The sequence below is a fragment of the Dipodomys merriami genome, unplaced genomic scaffold (genome assembly GCF_024711535.1).
Source record: "Dipodomys merriami isolate MVZ:Mamm:240054 unplaced genomic scaffold, mDipMer1.0.p SCAF_45, whole genome shotgun sequence".
Classification (NCBI taxonomy): domain Eukaryota; kingdom Metazoa; phylum Chordata; class Mammalia; order Rodentia; family Heteromyidae; genus Dipodomys; species Dipodomys merriami.
Genome location: NW_027206013.1, coordinates 2,628,649 through 2,649,993, shown reverse-complemented (window position 1 = coordinate 2,649,993; position 21,345 = coordinate 2,628,649). Strand labels below are relative to the sequence as shown.

At 44.1% G+C, this 21,345-nt stretch overlaps 1 protein-coding gene across 4 annotated transcripts in view; it reads left to right on the top strand.

Annotated features, from left to right (window-relative positions):
• The window catches only part of Hira (histone cell cycle regulator), a 97,229-nt gene extending 76,229 nt beyond the window's left edge, over positions 1-21,000 (top strand). For all 4 annotated transcript variants that reach the window (XM_069994332.1, XM_069994333.1, XM_069994334.1 and 1 more), the window contains 2 exons: positions 578-666; positions 20,143-21,000. In XM_069994332.1, the coding sequence (XP_069850433.1) occupies positions 578-666; positions 20,143-20,259 (206 nt within the window). In that variant the 3' untranslated portion in view covers positions 20,260-21,000. The remainder of the gene's footprint in view (positions 1-577; positions 667-20,142) is intronic.
• The last annotated feature ends 345 nt before the right edge of the window (positions 21,001-21,345 follow it).

The window sequence follows — 21,345 nt, the reverse complement described above, 5'->3', positions numbered from 1 at the left end:
TCCTCAGATTCTAGCTTCATCTATCCTTTCCTATGGTCAAAACCCTTAGATTGCTGCCAACCTTTCTGGCCACTCCACCCACGTTGTAGTGGGAGACGTTTGACACTTTCACACTCGGTGCTACTATAAAGATGAGCGTCATCATCAACTCCCAGGCTACCTCTGACCCTTCTTATCACCTCTTTCCTACCAGCCGACCTGTTTTCTCTCAAATAGATCCCACCAGCCCATACCCCACCTGCCACAATTTCCATGTTTTCTCACCTCCCTAGTCAGTTCATCATAGAACTTTCCATGTCTCATTTCTCTTGGGCCCAGCCCACAGAGAAAATGCTGCATGTATTGTCTGGGACTTTAGGTGAATGGATGGGGGAATCTGATCATGGAGCCACTAAGACACAGAGGTGTTTTGCTCATAGAAGTCAATAAAGTCTATTTATATATATATATATATGTATATATATATATATATATATATATATATATATATGTATATATATATATGTATATATATAAACTTAGAATCGTCTTGATTTTGATTTTGATCTTGATTTCTGTTTTGTTTTGTTTTAACTAGGCTTTGAATACCGACTCCGAGAAATATGCAAGGACTTACTGGGTCCAGTTCACTGCTCCACTGGAAGCCAGTGGGAGTCAACAGTAGTGGTAGGTGCTTCTTTCATTCTTGCCACAAGACTCTTCTTGACATATGAAGGTAGAGTTCTTTTTTAAACTAAAGTACTTTGAAATTTCTCCCATGAGATTTCGAGCCCCCAGTCCTGGGTCCCACATTCAATGAGAGGCTAGCATGCTGGCACTCCGTGACTGGACAGGAGCCAGGGTCTGGGGCTTAGGAGCATGGGAGCTGTGTTTCACATCTGCACCAAGAGAAACTGTCTTACAGGACACTGCATTTGGTGGTGAGGACAAAAAGTAATTGCCTGTTGGTGGGGCACACAGTCTGGTAGGGAGGCACACATAGCAGTTGGAGCAACAAGGTACTTAGAGACGGACATGTGTGAGGACAGAAATAGCAGATAGTAAGACAAAAATGTCCAAGATGGACTGGTCAGGGAAGAAAGAGCTCAGGGGAGGACATTTCAGGTGAAGCCCAAGGTAGGAAGGAGCCAGCTTTGTAGAGTCCTGGAGCAAATAGTGACAGAAAGAAGTCTTGGCATACCTGAGGCCTTTGTGATGCCACAGTAGAAGCTAGCAATGGGGATATAAGAGGAGGTAAGAGGTAGACCTTGGCATTTCCTGAGGATCCTGAGTCTAGAGCCCTTAGAGTTGGCACAGAACTGACATGAACTGAAAGAGAATACTCATGAAGACATTTTCTGCAGCAGTCCAAGGAATAGGTGGAAGTGTTTAGGTCAGTGTTGGCCTTGGAGAAGCTCAAGGAGACAGATAGAAGATATATTTTGGCAATAGAGCCAACAAGACTTTGTAGGTGGAGGACTATGTGAATGGAAAGAAAATAATGGACTTGAGATCAGTGCCTAGATATTTGAGGTAGGGGCAAAGAATGGGAGATCTACATTAGTACTTGCCTTCTGTTATTCATGTATTCATTTAGTAATTACTGTATAGGCCCTGTTCTGGTCAAGATATTCTAAGCATGGTATAGCCTCAGTTTGCAAGGCCACTTACATTCCCCTTTATGGATCTGGTTTCTTGTGGAGAGAGACAGACTCATCATATATAGGACACATTGTTTTGTTTTGTTTTGTTTTGTTTTGGGGTCCAGTCATGGGGCCTGAACTCTGGGCCTAGGTGCTGTCCCTCAGCTCTTCAGCTCAAGGCTAGCGCTCTACCACTTGAGCCACAGCGCCACTTCCGGCTTTTTGCTTATGTGGTGCTGAGGAATTGAACCCAGGGCGTCAGGCATGCAAGGCAAGCGCTCTACCACTGAGCCAACTTCCCAGCCCACTATAGGACACATTGTAAAAATATACTGGAAAAAAAATTAAAAGAGAGCCAGGCACTGGTGGCTCACACCTGTAATCCTAGCTACTCAGGAGGCTGAGAGCTGAGGATCACAGTTTCAAAGCCAGCCCAGGCAGGAAAGTCTGTGAGACTCTTATCTCCAATAAACCACCAGAAAACCAGAAGTAGTGCTGTGGCTCAAGTGGTAGAGTGCTAGCCTTGAGCTGAAGAGCTCAGGGACAATACCTATGCGTTCAAGCCCCATGACTGACCCCCCCCCCCAAAAAAAATAAATAACATCAGCATAGACAGAAAAGGGGCCCAAGGAAGTTAGGTTTGAGGGGAGAGCATGTAGGCAGAGGGAGGGCAGATACAAAGGCTTGGGTAGAAGAACTCCCAAGAGTAAAGGAAATAGCTAGCTGCTTAGAGCAACAATGAGAGGGTGTGAGGAGTTGAAGTAAAGAAGGGTACAATGTCAGTTCTCACAATCCCTTCAAGGTCTTGCTGTGTAGTTTTTTCAGTTTGGTTGCAATACTTGTGTTTGGGCTCAGAATCATTTACCTCAGATCCCTACAGGTATTCTTCTGTCAACTTTTAGCGTCCAGTGCTATCACTAAAACCCCTGGCCTAAATCTGATTTCTATTGGTTAATAAGTGTTTTGGGGGAATCCTGTCATTGTGGTGTTCTGGGCTGTCTATCAAGGATAGGGTCTTGCTGGGCGCCACTGGTGGCTCACGACTGTAATCCTAGCTACTCAGGAGGCTGAGATCTGAGGATCACGGTTCAAAGCCGGTCCTGGGCAGGAAAGCCCAAGACTCTTATCTCCAATAAACCACTAGAAAACCAGAAGTGGCGCTGTGGCTCAAGCGGTAGAGCACTCACTTTGAGCTGAAGAGCCCAGGGACAGCGCCCAGGCCCAGAGTTCAAGCCCCATGACCAGAAAAAAAAAAAAAAAAAAAGTTTTCTTACTGTTTAGCTCACCTGCCTCAGCCTCCCAAGAGCTGGGATCACAGGGGTGTGCCACTACCTGATGGGTGTCTTGAGGATTCTCAAGCACTAAGTCTATATCTTTCTTTCATTTGATGGAAACAGAGCAGTGATTTCCTTTCCTTCTTTTTTTTTTTTTTGGGGGGGGGGGGTCCGGTCATGGGGCCTGAACTCTGGGCCTGGGTGCTGTCCCTCAGCTCTTCAGCTCAAGGCTAGCACTCTACCACTTGAGCCACAGCGTCACTTCTGGCTTTTTTCTTATGTCGTGTTGAGGAATTGAACTCAGGGCCTTGAGCTTGCAAGGCAAGTGCTCTACCACTGAGCCACCTTCCCAGCCCCATCCTTTCCTTCTTTAATTATATATCCCCTCTCATTTTCCCCACTTAAAAAAAAAAATGTAAAGCTGAGTACTGGTGGCTCATGCCTATAATCCTAGCTACCCTGGGGGCAGAGATCTGAGAGTTGTGGTTCCAAGCCACAACTTTCCAGTCCATAGAGATTCTTATCTCCAATTAACCACCAAAAAAGCCAGAAGTAGAACTGTGGCTCCAGTGGTAGAACACAAGCCTTGAGTAAAAAGGTTAAGAGACAGAGCCCAGGCCCTGAGTTCAAGCCCCAGGACTGGCACAAAGAAAAGAAGCTAAATTATTTTTTTACACTTTTAGTTCTCTACTCTCTTTTTTATTTAGTCTTTTATCTACTCAAGGATAGTAAACTTAGTTATTTTACTTAGCATTTTATGTCAGTTTTTTTTTTTTCTTCTGTCGGTCGTGGGGCTTGAACTCTGGGCTTGGGCACTGTCCCTCAGCTCTTTAGCTCAAGGCGAGCACTCTACTGCTTGAGCCACAGAGCCACTTCCTGATTTTTTTTTTTTTTTTTTGCCAGTCGTGGACCTGAACTCTGGGCCTGGGCACTGTCCCTCAGCTCTTCAGCTCAAGGCTAGCACTCTACTGCTTGAGTCACAGCACCACTTCTGGCTTTTTTCTTTTTGCTTATGTGGTGCTGAGGAATCAAACCCAGGGCCTCATGCATGCAAGGCAAGCACTCTACCACTGAGCCATCTTCCCAGCCCCTAGGTAGGGTCTTGTATCTTTGATTCTCTTGAGTTTTCCTTTATGGTCATCAAAATCCAAGGAAGAGTTGGGTATCAATGGGTCTCACTTATAATCCTAGCTACTCAGGAGGCTGAGATCTGAGGGTTGCAGTTCAAAGCCAACCTAGGCAGGAAAGGATTGGAAGACTCATCTCCAACGAACCACCAGAAAACCAGAAGTGAAGCTGTGTCTCAAACTGGTAGAGTGCTAGCCTTGAACTCAGGGGCAGCACCCACGCTCTGAGTTCAAGCCCCACAATTGACAAAAAAAAAATCCAAGCTGGGTACTGGTGACTCATGTCTGTAATCCTAATTGCTCGGGAGACTGAGATCTGAGGATCATGGCTCAAAGCCAGCCTGGGCAAAAAAAAGTCCATGAGACTCTTATCTCCAATCAACTACTCAGACAAAGCCAGAAGTGGTTCTGTGGCTCAAGTGGTAGAGCAGTAACCTTTTTTTTTTTTTTTTTTTTTTTTTTTTTTTTTTGGGGGGGGGGTCCGGTCGTGGGGCCTGAACTCTGGGCCTGGGCGCTGTCCCTCAGCTCTTCAGCTCAAGGCTGCTGCTCTACCACTTGAGCCACAGCACCACTTCCGGCTTTTTTCCTTTTTGCTTATGTGGTGCTGAGGAATTGAACCCAGGGCCTCAGGCATGCAAGGCAAGCGCTCTACCACTGAGCCACCTTCCCAGCCCTAGAGCAGTAACCTTGAGCTCAAAGAATACCAGCGACAGTGCCCAAGCACTGAGTTCAAGCCCCAGGACCAGCAAAAAAACAAAAAAATTCATATATATATTTTCATATTCATATATATAGAGACCCTTTCTCATATATATATATATATATATATGTAACTACATATATATGTAACTATATGCATATACTAACTATATATATATATATATATATATATATATATATATATATATATATATATATATATATAGCTTAAAGCCAGGCACTGGTGGCTCACACCTGTAATGCTAGCTACTCAGGAGGCAGAGATCTGAGGATCACATTCAAAGCCATCCTAGGCAGGAAAGTCCATAAGACTCTTATCTCCAATTCCAGAAAAAACTGGAAGTGGCACTGTGGCTCAAGTGGTAGAACACTTGCCTTGAGCTAAAGAGCTCAGGGACAGTGTCCAGGCCCAGAGTTCAAGCCCTACGACCAACAACAACAACAAAAAACCATATAACTCTGTGTGTGTGTGTGTGTGTGTGTGTGTGTGTGTGTGTGTGTGTGTGTGTGTGTGTGTGTGTGTGTGTGTGTGTGTGTGTGTGTGTGTGTGTGTGTGTGTGTGTGTGTGTGTGTGTGTGTGTGTGTGTGTGTGTGTGTGTGTGTGTGTGTGTGTGTGTGTGTCTATGATACCTCTTATAAAAGATGGGAATATGGACAATTCTCAGTGTCCGCCCTACCTTCTCCTCATCTCAGCATTTTTCTAGATTTCTTCTTTTTTGTTTTTTCTTTCTATTGTGTTGTTACTTTTAACCACCTTATGTCCTGTGCATGGCTCCAGTCCTCTTTTGTTGAGTTTCTTTGTGAACTTTTTTTTTCATGGTCCGGAAGCTTGAACTCAAAGCCTGAGCACAGTCCCTGAGCTTTTTTACTCAAGGCTAGCACGCTATCACTTTGAGCCACACCTACATTTCTGGTTTTCTCTTAATTGGAATAAGTATCTCTCAGATTTTCTGGTCTGGGCTGGCTTTGAACTATGATCCTCAGATCTCAGCCTCCTAAGTAGCTAAGATTATAAGTGAGCCACTGGCACCCAACTAATGAGTTAACTTCTTTTTTTTTTTTTTTTTGTGGTCATCGGGCTCAAACTCAGGATCTGGGCTCTGTCCCTGAGCTTTCTTTTGTTTTGTTTTGTTTTTTGTTTTTCTTTGGTCAGTCGTGGGGCCTGAACTCTGGGCCTGGGCACTGTCCCTCAGCTCTTCAGCTCAATGCTAGCACTCTACCACTTGAGCCACAGCACCACTTCCGGCTTTTTTCTTTTTGCTTATGTGGGGCTGAGGAATCAAACCCAGAGCCTCATGCATGCAAGGCAAGCACTCTACCACTGAGCCACCTTCCCAGTCCCTCCTGAACTTCCTTTATTCAAAGCTAGTGCTCTATCACTTTGAACCATAGTTCCACCATCTTTTTTTTGGGGGGGGGGGTCCGGTCGTGGGGCCTGAACTCTGGGCCTGGGCACTGTCCCTCAGCTCTTCAGCTCAAGGCTAGCACTCTACCACTTCAGCCACAGAGCCATTTCCGGTTTTTTTCATTTTGCTTATATGGTGCTGGGGAATCGAACCCAGGGCCTCATACATGCAAGGCAAGCACTCTACCACTGAGCCACCTTCCCAGCCCCTCCACCATCTTTTTATGGTGAAAATTGATCATCCAAGTAAAACTGATCCTTGAGAAAACTATAAATGTGGAGCTATGGATGGAAAAAACACCTTCCAATGCAGTGCTCACTCGGCAGCCTTCATAAAAGGGCTAGTCATCCGGGGCTGGTGACATATGCCTGTAATCCTAACTACTTGGAAGATCTGAAGATCACGGTTCAAAACCAGCCCCACAGGAAAATCCATAGACTCTTATCTCTAACCAACAGTAAAAAGCTTAAGGGGAGGCATAGCTCAAGTAGTAGAATACCACCTTTGAGTGAAAATTGAAAAAAGCTAAAGGTCAGTGCCTAAACCCTGTATTTAAGCCCCCTGCTGGAGAGAGAGAGAAAGAGAGGGGGGCTATTAAATAAGCATTATTTCATGTTTAAGAAACATTTTTAGGTTGTTGCTTTTTCTTTGAACTACCTGTTAAAATATTTCATGTTCACTTGGTTTTCTTACTAGTTTGTAGGAACTCTTTACATATTGTTGGAACTGTATATAAACTATTATTTGAGCTGTCACTACACCTCAGGGACCCCAAACGTCCAGGCTTCTTGCAGGGCTCCAGCTATAATCCTGCTACTTAGGAGGATGAGAGCTGAGGGTTGCAATTTGAACCCATCCTGGACAGGAAAGTCTATGAGACTCATCTCCAATTAACCACCAGAAAACCAGAAGTGAAGTGGCACCGTGGCTCATAGTGGTAGAACACTAGCCTTGAGCGAAAAAGCTCAGGGACAGTTGCTAGGCCCTGAGTTCAAGCCCCACAATAGACCAAAGAAAAACAAAAAAACATCCAAGCCTCTTTTCCTCTTCAAGGATACTGGCTTAGCATGCACAAAAGGAAAACAGGAAGCAGGTACACAAGGTACATGTCCCTAATGATGGATGGCCTTGCAAATTTGGGAAGAAATACTGCTTTGTCAAGTCTGTAACTTTTTTTATGTGCTGTTGAATATTTTGTCAAAGATTTTTACATCTATGTTCTCTGTTGTTTTCTTGTAGTGTCTAGATGGTTTTAGTATCAGAGTTACCCTGATCTTATAGAATCAATTGGGTAGTATTTTGAAGCTTGGAATGGTTTTGTTTGTTTTTGTTTTTGGAAAAGTATGTAGAAGACAGATAGTAATTTATAAATACTTGGTAGAAAAAAGAAGCTAAATGATCTAGGCTTTAATTCATCAGAGGGGTTTTTGTGTTTTGCATGTGTGCGTGCATGTGCATGCATGCATACATGCATGTATGCTGGTCCTGGGGCTTGAACTCAGGACCTAGATCCTGACCCTGAACTTTTTTGCTCTAGGCGAGTATTCTGCTACTTGAGCCATAGCTCCACTTCTGGCTTTTGGTAGTTAGTTAATTGGGGATAAGAATCTCAAAATTTCCTGCCTGTGCTGGTTTCAAACATTGATCCATGGGAGATCTTTTCTTTTTTCTTTTTTTCTTTTTTTTTTGGTTGGTGATGGGCCATGAACTTGGGGACTGAGCACTATCTGAATCTCTTTGAGCTTAAGGAAGCACTCTACCACTTAAGCCACATGCCACTTCCAGTTTTTGAGTGGTTAATTGGAGATGAGTCTCACCAGGGAATTTTCTGCCCGGGCTGGCTTTGAACCACAATCCTCAGATCTTAGCCTCCTGGGTAGCTAGGGTTACAGGTGTGAGCCACTGGCATCCAGTTCATGAAAGATTTTTGATTACTCATTTGGTTTCCTTCCTACTTAGAACTTTTTGTTGTTGTTGTTGTTTTGTTTTTGGGGGGGTCCAGTCATGGGGCCTGAACTCGGCCTGGGCGCTGTCCCTCAGCTCTTCAGCTCAAGGCTAGCGCTCTACCACTTGAGCCACAGCGCCACTTCTGGCTTTTTACTTATTGCTTATGTGGTGCTGAGAAATCGAACCAGGGCCTCAGGCATGCAAGGCAAGCGCTCTACCACTGAGCCACCTTCCCAGCCCATACTTAGAAGTTTCCTTAGGTTTTTTATTTCATTATTATTCAGTCTTTTTATAAGGTTGTATATATTTTATTTCCATTTCATCTGTATTACCATATTTTTGACAAACTATTCATAGTATTATATTTCTATTTTATTATTTATTATCTATTAGTAGTTGTACAGATATAACACATCGGTTTATAATTACTGTGTATCTTGATCAGTGCTAACATTTCCATTGTTCTCTTATGTTTTCCAACACTTCCCATTCCCTAAACTTACAGGGTTTATTTGTCTGTTTGTATGGTTCTGGAACTAATCCTAGAACTTTGTTGAACTACCACTGAGCTGTATCCTCATTCTCCTCTTTATATTTTTTCTTTCATTTATGATTTTTATTGTGACGATCAATTCCACACACCCCCCCCATACATGCCTTTTAGTCTAGTAAAACCAACTTTTGGTTTCATTAATAACTCTATTCCCTACTTGGTTTATCTCTGCTCTGATCTATGTTATTTTCTTTTGCTAAGCTTTGACATTACTTTGTTCTTAATTTTCTATTAAGGTATAAAATTATATTGCTGATGTGAAATTATGTTTTAACTTTAGTTTATTGTAAAGATGATGTACAGAGGGGTTACATAAGTATGGTGATGAGTACATTTCTTTTTTTTTATTTTTTATTTTTTGTTTTTTTTTGGGGGGTCCGGTCGTGGGCCTGAACTCTGGGCCTGGGCGCTGTCCCTCAGCTCTTCAGCTCAAGGCTAGCACTCTACCACTTGAGCCACAGCACCACTTCCAGCTTTTTTCTTTTTGCTTCTGTGGTGCTGAGGAATTGAACCCAGGGCCTCATGCATGCAAGGCAAGCGCTCTACCCCTGAGCCACCTTCCCAGCCCCATGAGTACATTTCTTTTTTTTTTTTTTTTTTTTTTTTGTCGGTCGTGGGGCTTGAACTCTACCACTTGAGCTACAGCACCACTTCCGGTTTTCTGGTGGTTTATTTGAGATAGGAGTCTCACGGTCTCTCCTGCCCGGGCTGGCTTTGAACCGCGATCCTCAGATCTCAGCCTCCTGAGTAGCTAGGATTATAGGCGTGAGCCACCAGCGCCTGGCTATGAGTACATTTCTTATCAAGCATTGTTGCCTCCTCCTTTGTTTTCCCTTACCATCCCTTCCCATCTCCCTGCCCCCTATCCCCCTATGAGTACATCTCTTCTTTTCTTTTTATTTTTTTTATCAGTCGTGGGGTTTGAACACTATCCCTGGGCTTGGGCGCTATATTTTGTTTTCATTTTCATTTATCTCAATATGTTCTGGTTTTCCTTGTGGCTTCTTTGAATCATTGGCTATATAACAATGTTTTTAAATTCTATTGTATTTAAAAATTTTACTTCTGCAATTAATTTCTAGTTTCATTCTGTTGTAACTAGAAAAAAATCTTGTTAGACGGGCACCAGTGATAATCCTAGCTACTCAGGAAGCTGAGATCTGAGGCCATCCCAGGCAAAAAACTACTTGAGACTCTTATCTCCAAAAAAGCCAGAAGTGGTGCTGTCGCTCAAGTGGTGGAGTGCTAACCTTGAGCAAAAGAAGCTCAGGGACAGTGCCCAGGCCCTGAGTTCAAGCCCCAGGACTAGCAAATTAATTAATTAATTATATTATATTAAGACTGCCAGACACTAGTGATTCACACCTGTAATCCCAGCTACTTAGAAAACTGCCAGACACTAGTGATTCACACCTGTAATCCCAGCTACTTAGAAAACTGAGATACAAGGATTGTGGTTTCAAGCTAGCCCAGACAGGAAGGACAGGAAAATCCATGAGACTTTAATCTCCAATTAATCACCAAAAAGGTAGAAGTGGAGCTATAGCTCACGTGGTAGAGTGCTAATCTTTTTTTTTTTTTTTTTTTTTGGTCCAGTCGTGGGGCCTGAACTCTGTGCCTGGGCGCTGTCACCTCAGCTCTTCAGCTCAAGGCTAGCGCTCTACCACTTGAGCCACAGTGCCACTTCCGGCTTTTTTCTTTTTTGCTTGTGTGGTGCTGAGGAATCGAACCCAGGGCCTCATGCATGCAAGGCAAGCGCTCTACCACTGAGCCACTTTCCCAGCCCAAGAGTGCTAATCTTTAGCAAAAAACTCACGGAGCCGGGCACCAGTGGCTCATGCTTTATAATCCTAGCTTACTCGGGTGGCTGAGATCTCAGGATTGTGGTTCAAAGCCAGGACTGGAAAGTCCATGAGACTGTTTTTTTTCTTTCTTTTGGTTAGTCATGGGGATTGAATTCTGGACCTGGGCACTGTCCCTCAGCTCTTCAGCTAAAGGCTAGTGCTCTATCACTTGAGCCACAGCGCCAATTCCCATTTTCCGGTGGTTAACTGGAGATAAGAGTCTCACAGGGATTTTCCTGCCTGAGCTGGCATTGACCTGCTATCCTCAGCTCTCAGCCTCTTGAGTAGCTAGGATTACAGGCAGGAGCCACCGCCACCGGTACCCGGCCCATGAGACTCTTATCTCCAATAAACCACCAGAAAATCGGAAGTGGTGCTAGTGCTGTGACCCAGGTGTTGTAGCACTGCCTTGAGCTGAAGAGCTGAGGAAGAGCACCCAGGCCTAATTTAAACCCCAGGATTGGTGGGTGCGTGCGCACGCGCGCACACACACACACACACCAATAATAATTTAATTAAAAAATAAATTAAGACCAATTTTGTGGGCTAGCATATATAGTGTCCTGGTGATTGTTCTGGTTCATTTGAGACATGTGTGCTGCTGTTTGGTGGAATATCATGTGTATGTATGTGTGTATATATACATATACTCATATGTGTAAACATACGTGTGTATATGTGTGTGCATTCTGTTTGGCCTCAAATATTGTTCAAGCCTTCTTCTCTCCTTCCTTTCTTTCTTCCACTTTTCCTTCCCCCCCCCAACCCCATACCAGCATCATGCTGCTTAGGCTGGTGTTCCATTTATTCAGCTACATACACAGCCCTAAGATTTTAGTTATTTTGTAGATAGGTTCTCAGGTTTTTGCCTGGGCCCCACATCAGACTGCAATCTTCCTACCTAATGCCACCCACCTAACGGGATTACAGGCATGAACCACCATACCTGGACCTCAGGTCTCTCTTACTAATCATCCAGTTACTCTATTGCTTACTGGGAATACAAAGTTGTGTTTTCCTATTGCAGAACTATGAATTTATTCATGTTTGACAGTATTTACTTCATATCTCCAATATTTGAAGCATGTATATTTATAATCTTTTTTATGTAATGTTTATATCCTCTTGGTGAGCTCTTATCTCAAACTGTCTAGCAATAACAATCTCATGATAGCTTATTTTGTCAGATATTACAACAGATTAAAATTTCTTTTTCATTCCGTGTGCCAATGGTTCACACTTGTAATCTTAGCTACTCAGGAGGCTGAGATCTGAGGATTGTGGTTCAAAGCCAGCCCTGGCCAGAAAGCCCATGAGATTCTTATCTCCAATTAACCACCAGAAAACAGAAAGTGGTGCTGTGGCTCAAGTGGTAGAGCGCTAGCCTTGAGCTAAAAGCACTGGGACAGCGCCTAGGCCCAGAGTTAATCCCCATGACCAACAAAAAAACATTTTTTTTTGTTTTTTTGCCAGTCCTGGGACTTGAACTCAGGGCCTGGGGACTGTCCCTTAGCTGCTGTTGCTCAAGGTAGCACTCTACCACTTGAGACACAGCACCACTTCCAGCTTTTTCTGTTATGTGGTACTGAGGAATTGATCCCAGGGCTTCATACATGCTAGGCAAGCATTCTAACACTAAGCCACATTCCCAGCCCAATAGGTTAAAAATTCTTAATCCTCAAATCCAAAATGTGCAATACCCCTAACTGGAAACTTTTTGACTGCTATCATGACACCTCAAGCAAAAAGTTCCCATCTGAGCTCATGTTCATGGTCAGTGCACTGATACACAAAAAAAAAAGTATAAAATACTTTTGAGGACTGAATTTTATTTACCCAGCACTAAACAAAAAGCAAAAATTAATTTTACCTTATATCTATGAAGTATATTTGAGACAGAAATGAGCTTCATGTTTAGACTTAGGTTGCATTCCCATGATAGCTCATGTATACATATGCAAATATTACAAAATCTGAAACACTCATGGTCCCAGGAATTTCAGATAGGGACACTCAATGTATATAACCTTTTCTGCGTTTTTTGCTTAGTGTTATCCTTTTACTTTCAACTTACTGAAATCTACAGTTAATCCCTAGTAGAAAACTTATAGTTTGTGAGCATGCGTGCGTGCGTGCGTGCGTGCGTGCGTGCGTGTGTGTGTGCGTGTGCGTGTGCGTGTGTGTGTGTGTGTGTGTGTGTGTGTGTGTATGTGTATTCAAGCACCAATCCTGGAGCTTGAACTCAAGGCCTGTTTGCTATCCCTAAGCTTTTTTTGCTAAAGGCTAGCATTCTACCTCTTAAGCCACAGCTCCACTTCCCACTTTGGTTTAGTGTTAATTTGAGATAAGAATCTCATAGGCTTTCTTTCCTGAGCTGGCTTCACAGTGATCCTCAGATCTTAGCTTCCTCGCTGAGAAGCTACGATTACAGGCATGAGCCACTGGCACCTGGCTTGGTTCTTTTTTGTTTTTAGTTAGTTTTGCCAATCTTGGTCTTTTGATTGATTACAAGGATTAGTCTACTTGTATTTTAAGTATTACTCACAGAGCTTGGAAGATGGCTCAGTGGTAGAGTGCTTGCCTCGCATGCATGAGTCCCTGGGTTGGATTCCTCAGCACTTCATAAGCAGAAAAAGACGGAAGTGGCGCTGTGGCTCAAGTGGTAGAGCACTAGCCTTGGGCTGAAGAGCCAAGGGACAGCACTCGGGCAAGGAAGGAAAAAAATAAAGAAAGAGAGAGAGAGAGAGAAAGAAAGAGAGAGAAAGAAACGTATTACAGATTAAAAACTTGCCGTTTTAAAATTTATTTTTAATTAATTTTATGAGTTTTTTTTGTTTATTTGGCATTTTGAGATGACGAGGTCTCACTATGTTGGCCAAGCTGCATCAAACTCAAACTTCTGAGCTCAAGTGATCTTCCTGCCTCAGCCCCCTAAGTAGCTGGGACTACAGGAACATAACACTACTCTCAGCTATTGCTTATGTCTCATTTTCTCTGCTACTCTCTTCCTCTCTGTGTGGTTGATTTTTTTTTGGGGGGGGGGGGCGGTCATAGGGCCTGAACTCTGGGCCTGGGCCCTGTCCCTCAGCTCTTCAGCTCAAGGCTAGCGCTCTACCACTTGAGCCACAGCGCCACTTCCAGCTTTTTTTCTTTTTGCTTATGTGGTGCTGAGGAATCGAACCCAGGGCCTCATGCATGCAAGGCAAGCGCTCTACCACTGAGCCACCTTCCCAGCCCCGTGTATGGTTGATTTTTTTTTTTATCGTAGTGACATTTGGATTCTCTTCTCACTTCCTTTTGTCTGTTTTATGTAGATATTTTCTTTGGGGTTACCTTGGAATTATATAAAACATTCTGAAATAACATTCTTATAACTTAATTTCAATTTCAAAAAAGAATTCTACTCCATTATAACTACCCTATCCATTTTGAATTATTGATACTGTAAATTATATTTTTTCCTTTTTGCAGATGATATGCAGACAAATTGCATCTTTTTATTATTAATAAGTTTTTTATTGTGAAAATATGGTACAGAGAGGTTACAATTACATGAGCAATGTAATGAGTACATTTCTTATCAAGCATTGTTGCTTCCTCCTCTGTTTTAAATTACATCTTATATATGGTCTACTTACTAGATTTTTTTTTTATGTTTTTGTTTTACAAATGCAATGAGAACAGCCAGGCACTGGTGGCTCATACCAGTAATCCTAGCTACTCAGAAGGCTGAGTGAGTTCCAAAGATCATAGTTTGAAGCCACCCTGGGCAGGAAAGTCGGGAAATTCTTTATCTCCAATTAATTACAAAAACGCCAGATGTAGAGATGTAGATCCAGTGACAAAGCACTAGCTTTGAGCAAAAATAAAATTAAAAAAAAAAATAAAGCTCAGAGATGACACCTGAATTCAAGGCCTGAATTCAAGTCAAGGACTAGTACAAAAAAACCAGGTCGGCTGGGAATATGGCTTAGTGGTAGAGTGCTTGCCTAACATGCATGAAGCCCTCAGTACCTCAAACAGAAAAAGCCAGAAGGATGCTCAAGTGGTAGAGCACTAGCCTTAAGCAAAAGAAGCTCAAAGATAAGACAGTGCCCAGGCCCTGAGTTCAACCCCCAACATTGGCCAAAACTAAAATAAGCAGGTAGGAGGCGTGGCTCTATTGATAAGAGTGTCAGCCAATGAGCAAAAGTGTCAGATCAAGAGTTCAAATCTGGCTGGGCGTTGGTGGCTCAGGCCTGTAATCCTAGCTACTCAGGAAGCTGAGATCTGAGGATTTCGGTTCAAAGCTAGCCCGGGCAGAAAAAGTCTGTGAAACTCTTACCTCCAGTAAACCACCAGAAAACCAGAAGTGGCGCTATAGCTCAAGCGGTAGAGCACTCGCCTTGAGCTAAAGAGCTAAGGGACAGCGCTCAGGCTCAGAATTCAAGCCCCACTACTGACAAAAAAAAGTTCAAATTTGGTCTCAGGAAGAAAAAAAAAAGCTGGGTATTGGGGTATTGGAGGCTCACACCTCTAAACCTAGCTACTGGGCTGGGAAGGTAGCTCAATGGTAGAATACTTGCCTTGCATGCCTGAGACTCTGGGTTCGACTCCTCAGCACCACATAAGCAGAAAAAAAAAGCTGGAAGTGGTGCTGTGGCTCAAGTGGTAGAGTGCTAGCCTTGAGCTGAAGAGCTGAGGGACAGCACCCAGGCCCAGAGTTCAGGCCCCACAACCGGACTCAAAAAATAAATAAATAAACCTAGCTACTGAGGAGGCTGAGATCTAACGATCACAGCTCAAAGCCAGACCTGGCAGGAAAGTCCATGAGACTCATATCTCCAATTAACCAACAGCAACAGAAAAACTGGTAGTGGAACTGTGGCTCGAGTGACAGAATGCTAACCTTGAGCAAAAATGTTCAGACTGCACCCAGGCCCTAAATTTAAGCCTCAAATGGCATCAGAAACCAAAAAGGAAATCTACAATAAGAGTAAAAGTGGAGTTATCAGCCAAAATCACAATAATACAGGGTTTGGGGGATGTTAGTTTTAGCTGTTTTAAGACTTAGTCTCAGCTGGATGCCAGTGGCTCACACCTGTAATCCTAGCTACTCAGAAGGCTAAACTCTGAGGACTGTACTTCAAAGCCAGGGCAGGCAGGAAACTTCGTGAGATTATCTCCAAATAACCACCAAAAACAGGGAGTGGAGTTTTGGCTCAAGTGTTAGAGTGCTAGCATTGAGCACAAAAGTTTGGGGTCAGGGGCTGGGAAGGTGGCTCAGTGGTAGACTTGCCTTGCATGCATGAAGCCCTGGGTTCGATTCCTCAGCACCACATAAGCAGAAAAAACCGCCGGAAGTGGCGCTGTGGTTCAAATGGTAGAGCACTAGCTTTGAGCTGAAGAGCTGAGAGACAGTGCCAGGCCCAGAGTTCAGGCCCCACAACTGACAAAAAAAAAAAAGTTTGGGGTCAGCACCCAGACCCTCAGTTCAAGCCCTGCGCCAGCGCGCGCATGCACACACACACACACACGCTCACACACACACACACACACAATTGAGCCAGATGCCAGTGGCTCACACTTGTTATCCTAACTACTCAGAAGGCTGAGATCTAAGGATTGGAGTTCAAAGCCAGCCAGCATATGTTTGTGAGAGTTTTATTTCTACTTAAGCACCACAAAATCTGGAAGTGGCTCTGTGGCTCAAGTGTAGTCCTGAGCACAAAAATTCAGACATAACACCCAGACCCTGAGTTTAAGCCCCCAGAACCAGGACCAAACAAAAACAAAAAACATTGAACCTGAACCAGGTGCCAGTGGCTCATGTCTATACTTCTAGCTTAGGAGATTGCAATGTAAAGATGAGTTGGAAGCCAGCCCAGACTGCCATGAAGACTTATCTCCATAAGTAGCAAAGCCAAAGTGGCTCAAGTGGTAGACCACCAGCAGTGATTAAAGAAGCCAGGCATGAGTTCAAGCCACAATACCAGCATAAGAAAAAACAACTGTGTCTATGTAGCACAGGCAAACCTAAAACTCTTGGTCCCCATATCTTACCTTCCTGAGAATGCTGAGATTACAGGTAGCCGCCACTATTCCTGGCTACAGTAATATGTAAGGACTTTCCTATTTGTCCATATTTTATGCTCTACTGGGACAAAGTTATGTGTTACCCTTTTGTTTCAACATGAAAGACTTTCCTGAGCAATTTTTGTCTGGTAACAATCCTGGGGCTTGAACTCAGGGTCTGGGCACTCTCCCTGGGGTTTTGGGGGGGGGGGTTGTTTTTGTTTTTTTGTTTTTGCCAGTCATGGGGCCTGAACTCTGGGTCTGGGCGCTGTCCCTCAGCTCTTCAGCTCAAGGCTAGTGCTCTATCACTGGAGCCACAGCGCCACTTCCGGCTTTTTCTGTTTATGTGGTGCTGAGGAATCGAACCCAGGGCCTCATGCTTGCAAGGCATGTACTCTACTGCTGAGCTACCTTCCCAGCCCCTTGTTTTTGTTTTTTAAGTTGAGCTATAAGTACTACTTCTAGCTTTTTGGTAGCAAATAAGAGGTCTCATAGATTTATTTGTCCTGGCTAACTTCAAACCATAGTCTATTAGATATCAACCTCTTGGGTAGCTAAAATTAAAGACTACTTGGCTACTTTCAGGTAGGTCACTCAGCTTCTTTTCTCGATTAGTCTTAACAAGAAATTTTTCTTACAGGCTTTTCCTTTTCTGTTTGTTTGTTGCTAGTTCCCAGCTTGAACTCAGCCTTACACTCTCGCTTAGCTTATTTGCTCATGGCTGGTGGTCTACTACTTGAGGCAAGTCTTCATTCCAGCATTTTGCTGGTTATTTGGAAATGGAGTCTTACTGACTTTTTTTTTTTTTTTTTTTTGCCTGGTCTGGCATTGAACCATTGATCCACTAATAGATAGGGTTTCGGGTATGACCCAGCATTACCCCACATCCTTTCAAGTTACCAAAAAAGGTAAGCCAGAAGCTGGGATCTGGTGGCTCATGCCTGTAATCCTAGCAAGTCAGGAAACTCATGAAAGTCTGTGAGACCCTTATCTCCTACTAACCACTGGAAAGTCATAGGTGGTAGAATACTAGCCTTAAGCAAAAAGCTCTGGGACAGGACCTACGCTCCAAATTCTAGCCCAAGGACAAAAAAAAAGATAAGCTGGGCTCTGTGGGCTCTTGCCTGTAATCCTAACTATTCAGGAAGATGAGATCTGAAGATTGTGGTTCAAAGCAAGCCCTGGCAGGAAAGATTGCTAGACTCTTATCTTTAATTAACCAGCCAAAAAAAAAGCCAAAGGTGGAAACGTAGTTCAAGTGGTAGAGGACTAACTTTGGATGAAAAAGCTAAGGTGCCCAGGCCCTGTGTTAAAGTCCCAGGACAGGCACCTGAAAAATAAAAAAAAAAAATTTAAAAAAAAGGACTTTAGTCTTTAATCATCTTCTGGTTAAATTTTATTTTCAGTTTGGATTTTAATTATTATCATTTCCTTTTTTTCCCATTGTCCTTTTTTGTCCCCTGATAGCTTAGATTGGGCTCTGCAATCATTGTTTCATGTTCTCTATTATCTGCTCATTTCACATCTGTGTTTGTTTATTTAGAAACATAATGTTCTTTGTTGCCCAGTCTGGTCTTGAACTCCTGAGCTCCAGTGCTGTGACTCAAGGCACATGCCACATCCACCTCATAAGCTGTTTAATTTTGCAGATACCTCTAGAAGCCCTGCTTTTTCTGAATTGCACCAGTTTTAGAGTGTTTAGTTTCTGCATTCCTACTCTCTTACAAGACATTTTAGTTAATTAAGATGAATTTTCTAGCCAGGTGCTAGTGGCTCACCCCTGCACACCAAAAATACTTCCTATTTGGTCCAGGTGTTTTACTTAGCATTTTGTGTGGGAGCTGGTCCTGGGGCTTGAACTCAGAGCCTGGGGGCTGTCCCTGAGGTTTTTTGCTCGAGGCTAGCACTCTACCACTTGAGCCACAGCTCCACTTCAGCTTTTTTGGATGATTAATTGGAAGTAGTTACCACAGAATTTCCTGTCTCGTCTGGCTTCAAACTACAATCCTCAGATCTCAGCCTCCTGAGTAGGTAAGGAGAGTTACAGGCATGAGCCACCAGTGCCTAGGTGACCTTCTGTTTTAACTCTTACTGAGCATAATTTTATCTGATCATTGTAAAATGAGTGCTACTTTAGTCTTTGGTAACATCTCTCTTCCTATCTTTAATTTTTCAACTTCCTATGTCCATTTTGATGTGTTGTTTTGTTTTCTTGTTTGTTTGATGCTAGAGGTGGATCCCAGGGCCTTGCTCACAGTACCACTGAGCCACACCCATAGCCCTGAGAACAACAACCTCACATAGAAGTGACATCTTAGATGGATTTAAAGATGTAGATTTTGAAGGGTTTCTCTCCCCCTTTCCATTTTTTCCTTTTTATCTTCTCTTCCCCTCTTTCTCTCTTCTTCTCCCTCTTTCTTTTTCTCTCTAATAGCTCAGATTGGCCTAGAACTGATAGTCCTCCTGCCTTAGATTCCCAAATGCTGGTATTATAGGCATGTACCACCATGCCCAGCAAGATTTGTTTTTCTGTTAAAAATACTAATTTATTGTGACTCTTGGAGTCTCTTTGTTAGTAGATGATATGTTCTTGTTCTTTAGAAATCACTTGAAGGCAGAATCAGCACTCCATAGAGCCTTTCAGACTAAGCTTTTCACTGTAATTATATGAAGTGTTCTCATATTATTTCTTCACATATTTTCCTTCTCCCTCTGTGGACCCTTTCATGCAGCTCATGGAACCCACTGCCATCCTCTCTGCCTCTCCTTTCTTCTTCTTCCTCCTCCTCCTCTTCCTTCTCCTCCTTTTCCTCTTCCTCCTCCTCCAACTTGAACTCTGGACCTAGGTGCTGTCCCTGAGCTTCTTTTGCTCAAGCCTAGTGATCAACCACTTAAACCATAGTGCCACTGGGTTTTTCTGAACGATTTATTAGATTAAAATGTCACGGACTTTCCTGCCTGGACTGGCATCAAACTGCAGTCCTCAAATCTCAGCCTTTTCTGAGTAGCTAGGATTACAGGCGTGAGCCACCAGCACCCAGCTACCCTTGGTTCTTTTCAGTTCTTTGTAGCTGAATTTACAGGTGTGTTGTCACATGTATTTCCAAGTCTTGGGTTTCTCTTCCTGTTGGTGCTGGACTTACCGCTTCCGCATGGAAGCTGCTCCCACAGGCAGGTCTGCATCTGCCTGTGCAGCAGATAATCTGCCAGTCAGTGCATGTTGCAGCTGAGCCAGTAGCCACCTGCCAAGCACCAGGCACCTACTCTCCCGTCAGCTTGACCTCCAGTGCCTAGAGAGCCTCAGCTTGGGACCAGCCTGTCCTCACCTCACTGTCCACCCGCCTTACCTCAGCCTTGCTGAGAGCCAGGGCAGGCAGAGGACCGGCATCTGCTTCCCTCCCTTACCCAGCACTGCTTCTCCATCCATACATGAGCCCAGCCGGCCCAGCCCATGTAAAGCTCTACCTGGGGTCATCACCTGTGGAGAAATCATTCTCTGCCCTCTTTGCTCTCTCCAGTGCCAAGCCAGCAAAATCCCCCATGATCTAGGCGTCCTCCCCAACGTGTCCACTCAGCTGCCGCTTTGTGTCCACAGGGGCTGCGGAAGAGGGAGCTGCTAAAGGAGCTGCTGCCGGTCATCGGGCAGAACCTCCGATTCCAGCGCCTCTTCACCGAGTGCCAGGAACAGCTGGACATCCTGAGGGACAAGTAGCCTGCCCTGGCTTGCCTCAGCTGCAGCGTGGACAGGGCCGTGCTCTCACTGCCGACAGTCGCCCAGGGCCAGCCACCCACCTGGCTGGGCTGCAGTGGGATGAGGAGACACTGGCAGGAGACACGCTGTCCCGGGCCAGTGCCAGACTGGGTGTGCCCTGTGTCCTGGGCCTGATGTCCCCTCAAAGAGGGGAAGCTTGGCCCTCCCTCCAGGGCTCCCCACAAGGAGGTGGGACCAGGGCTCTGCCCAGACGCCCTGGGGCCAGCAAGGCCCTCCCCGCCTGCTGTCTCCAGCTCAGTCCTGAGGTAGACACCAGCCCCTGCCACTGCAGGTGCCACGCTGCTCCCACCATGATGAATGAGCCATTTGTGAGAGCAAGAATCCAGAAACATTAGGTATTACACAGTCATCAGACTGACCTAAGACCTGTGCAAGAGAAAAGCTGTTCCAACACACGGACTATTTTTGTACTAGAATTTGCTAACTTGTAATATGGAATTTTCTTTGGCCAATAATCAGGATATCCCTATAAGTTACTTGGACATTGGTTACTTGTAGGAAATTGAAACTCTAATTATGACAGCTACACTGAAAAATAATTGTACTGAAATTAACTTGTCTATCTTCATTTGGTTTAATTTTTAAATGTTTGTAAAAAGAGACTTTTTTGGGGGATGGGGCAAAGGGGAGGGTAATTTCTTTTTTAAGTGTAAAATAAATGAAGACGCATTGGATACCAAACCCACATGGCCTGGCCTGCCTTTGCCTTCCAGTCCTAACATCCACTGGCCCCCCCAAGGTGCCTCCTTGAATGGACAGTGACAGAACATGGGAACCTGAGAGGACTTGTTCTATCATCTAATCCATCCTTCCCCAGCAGCTCATCTCCTTCTTCATTTGTTTTTCTTGGTACCAAGGCTTGAATTCGGCCTTTTGCTCTCATTTGGCTTTCTTGCTCACAGCTGACACTCTATTATTTCAGTTTGACTCTATATGCCCAGCCTGGTTTTTCTGCTGGTTAACTAGAAATAAGAATCTCAAAGAATATTCTGCTAAGGCTGGTTTCCCAGTTTCCTAAGTAGCTTG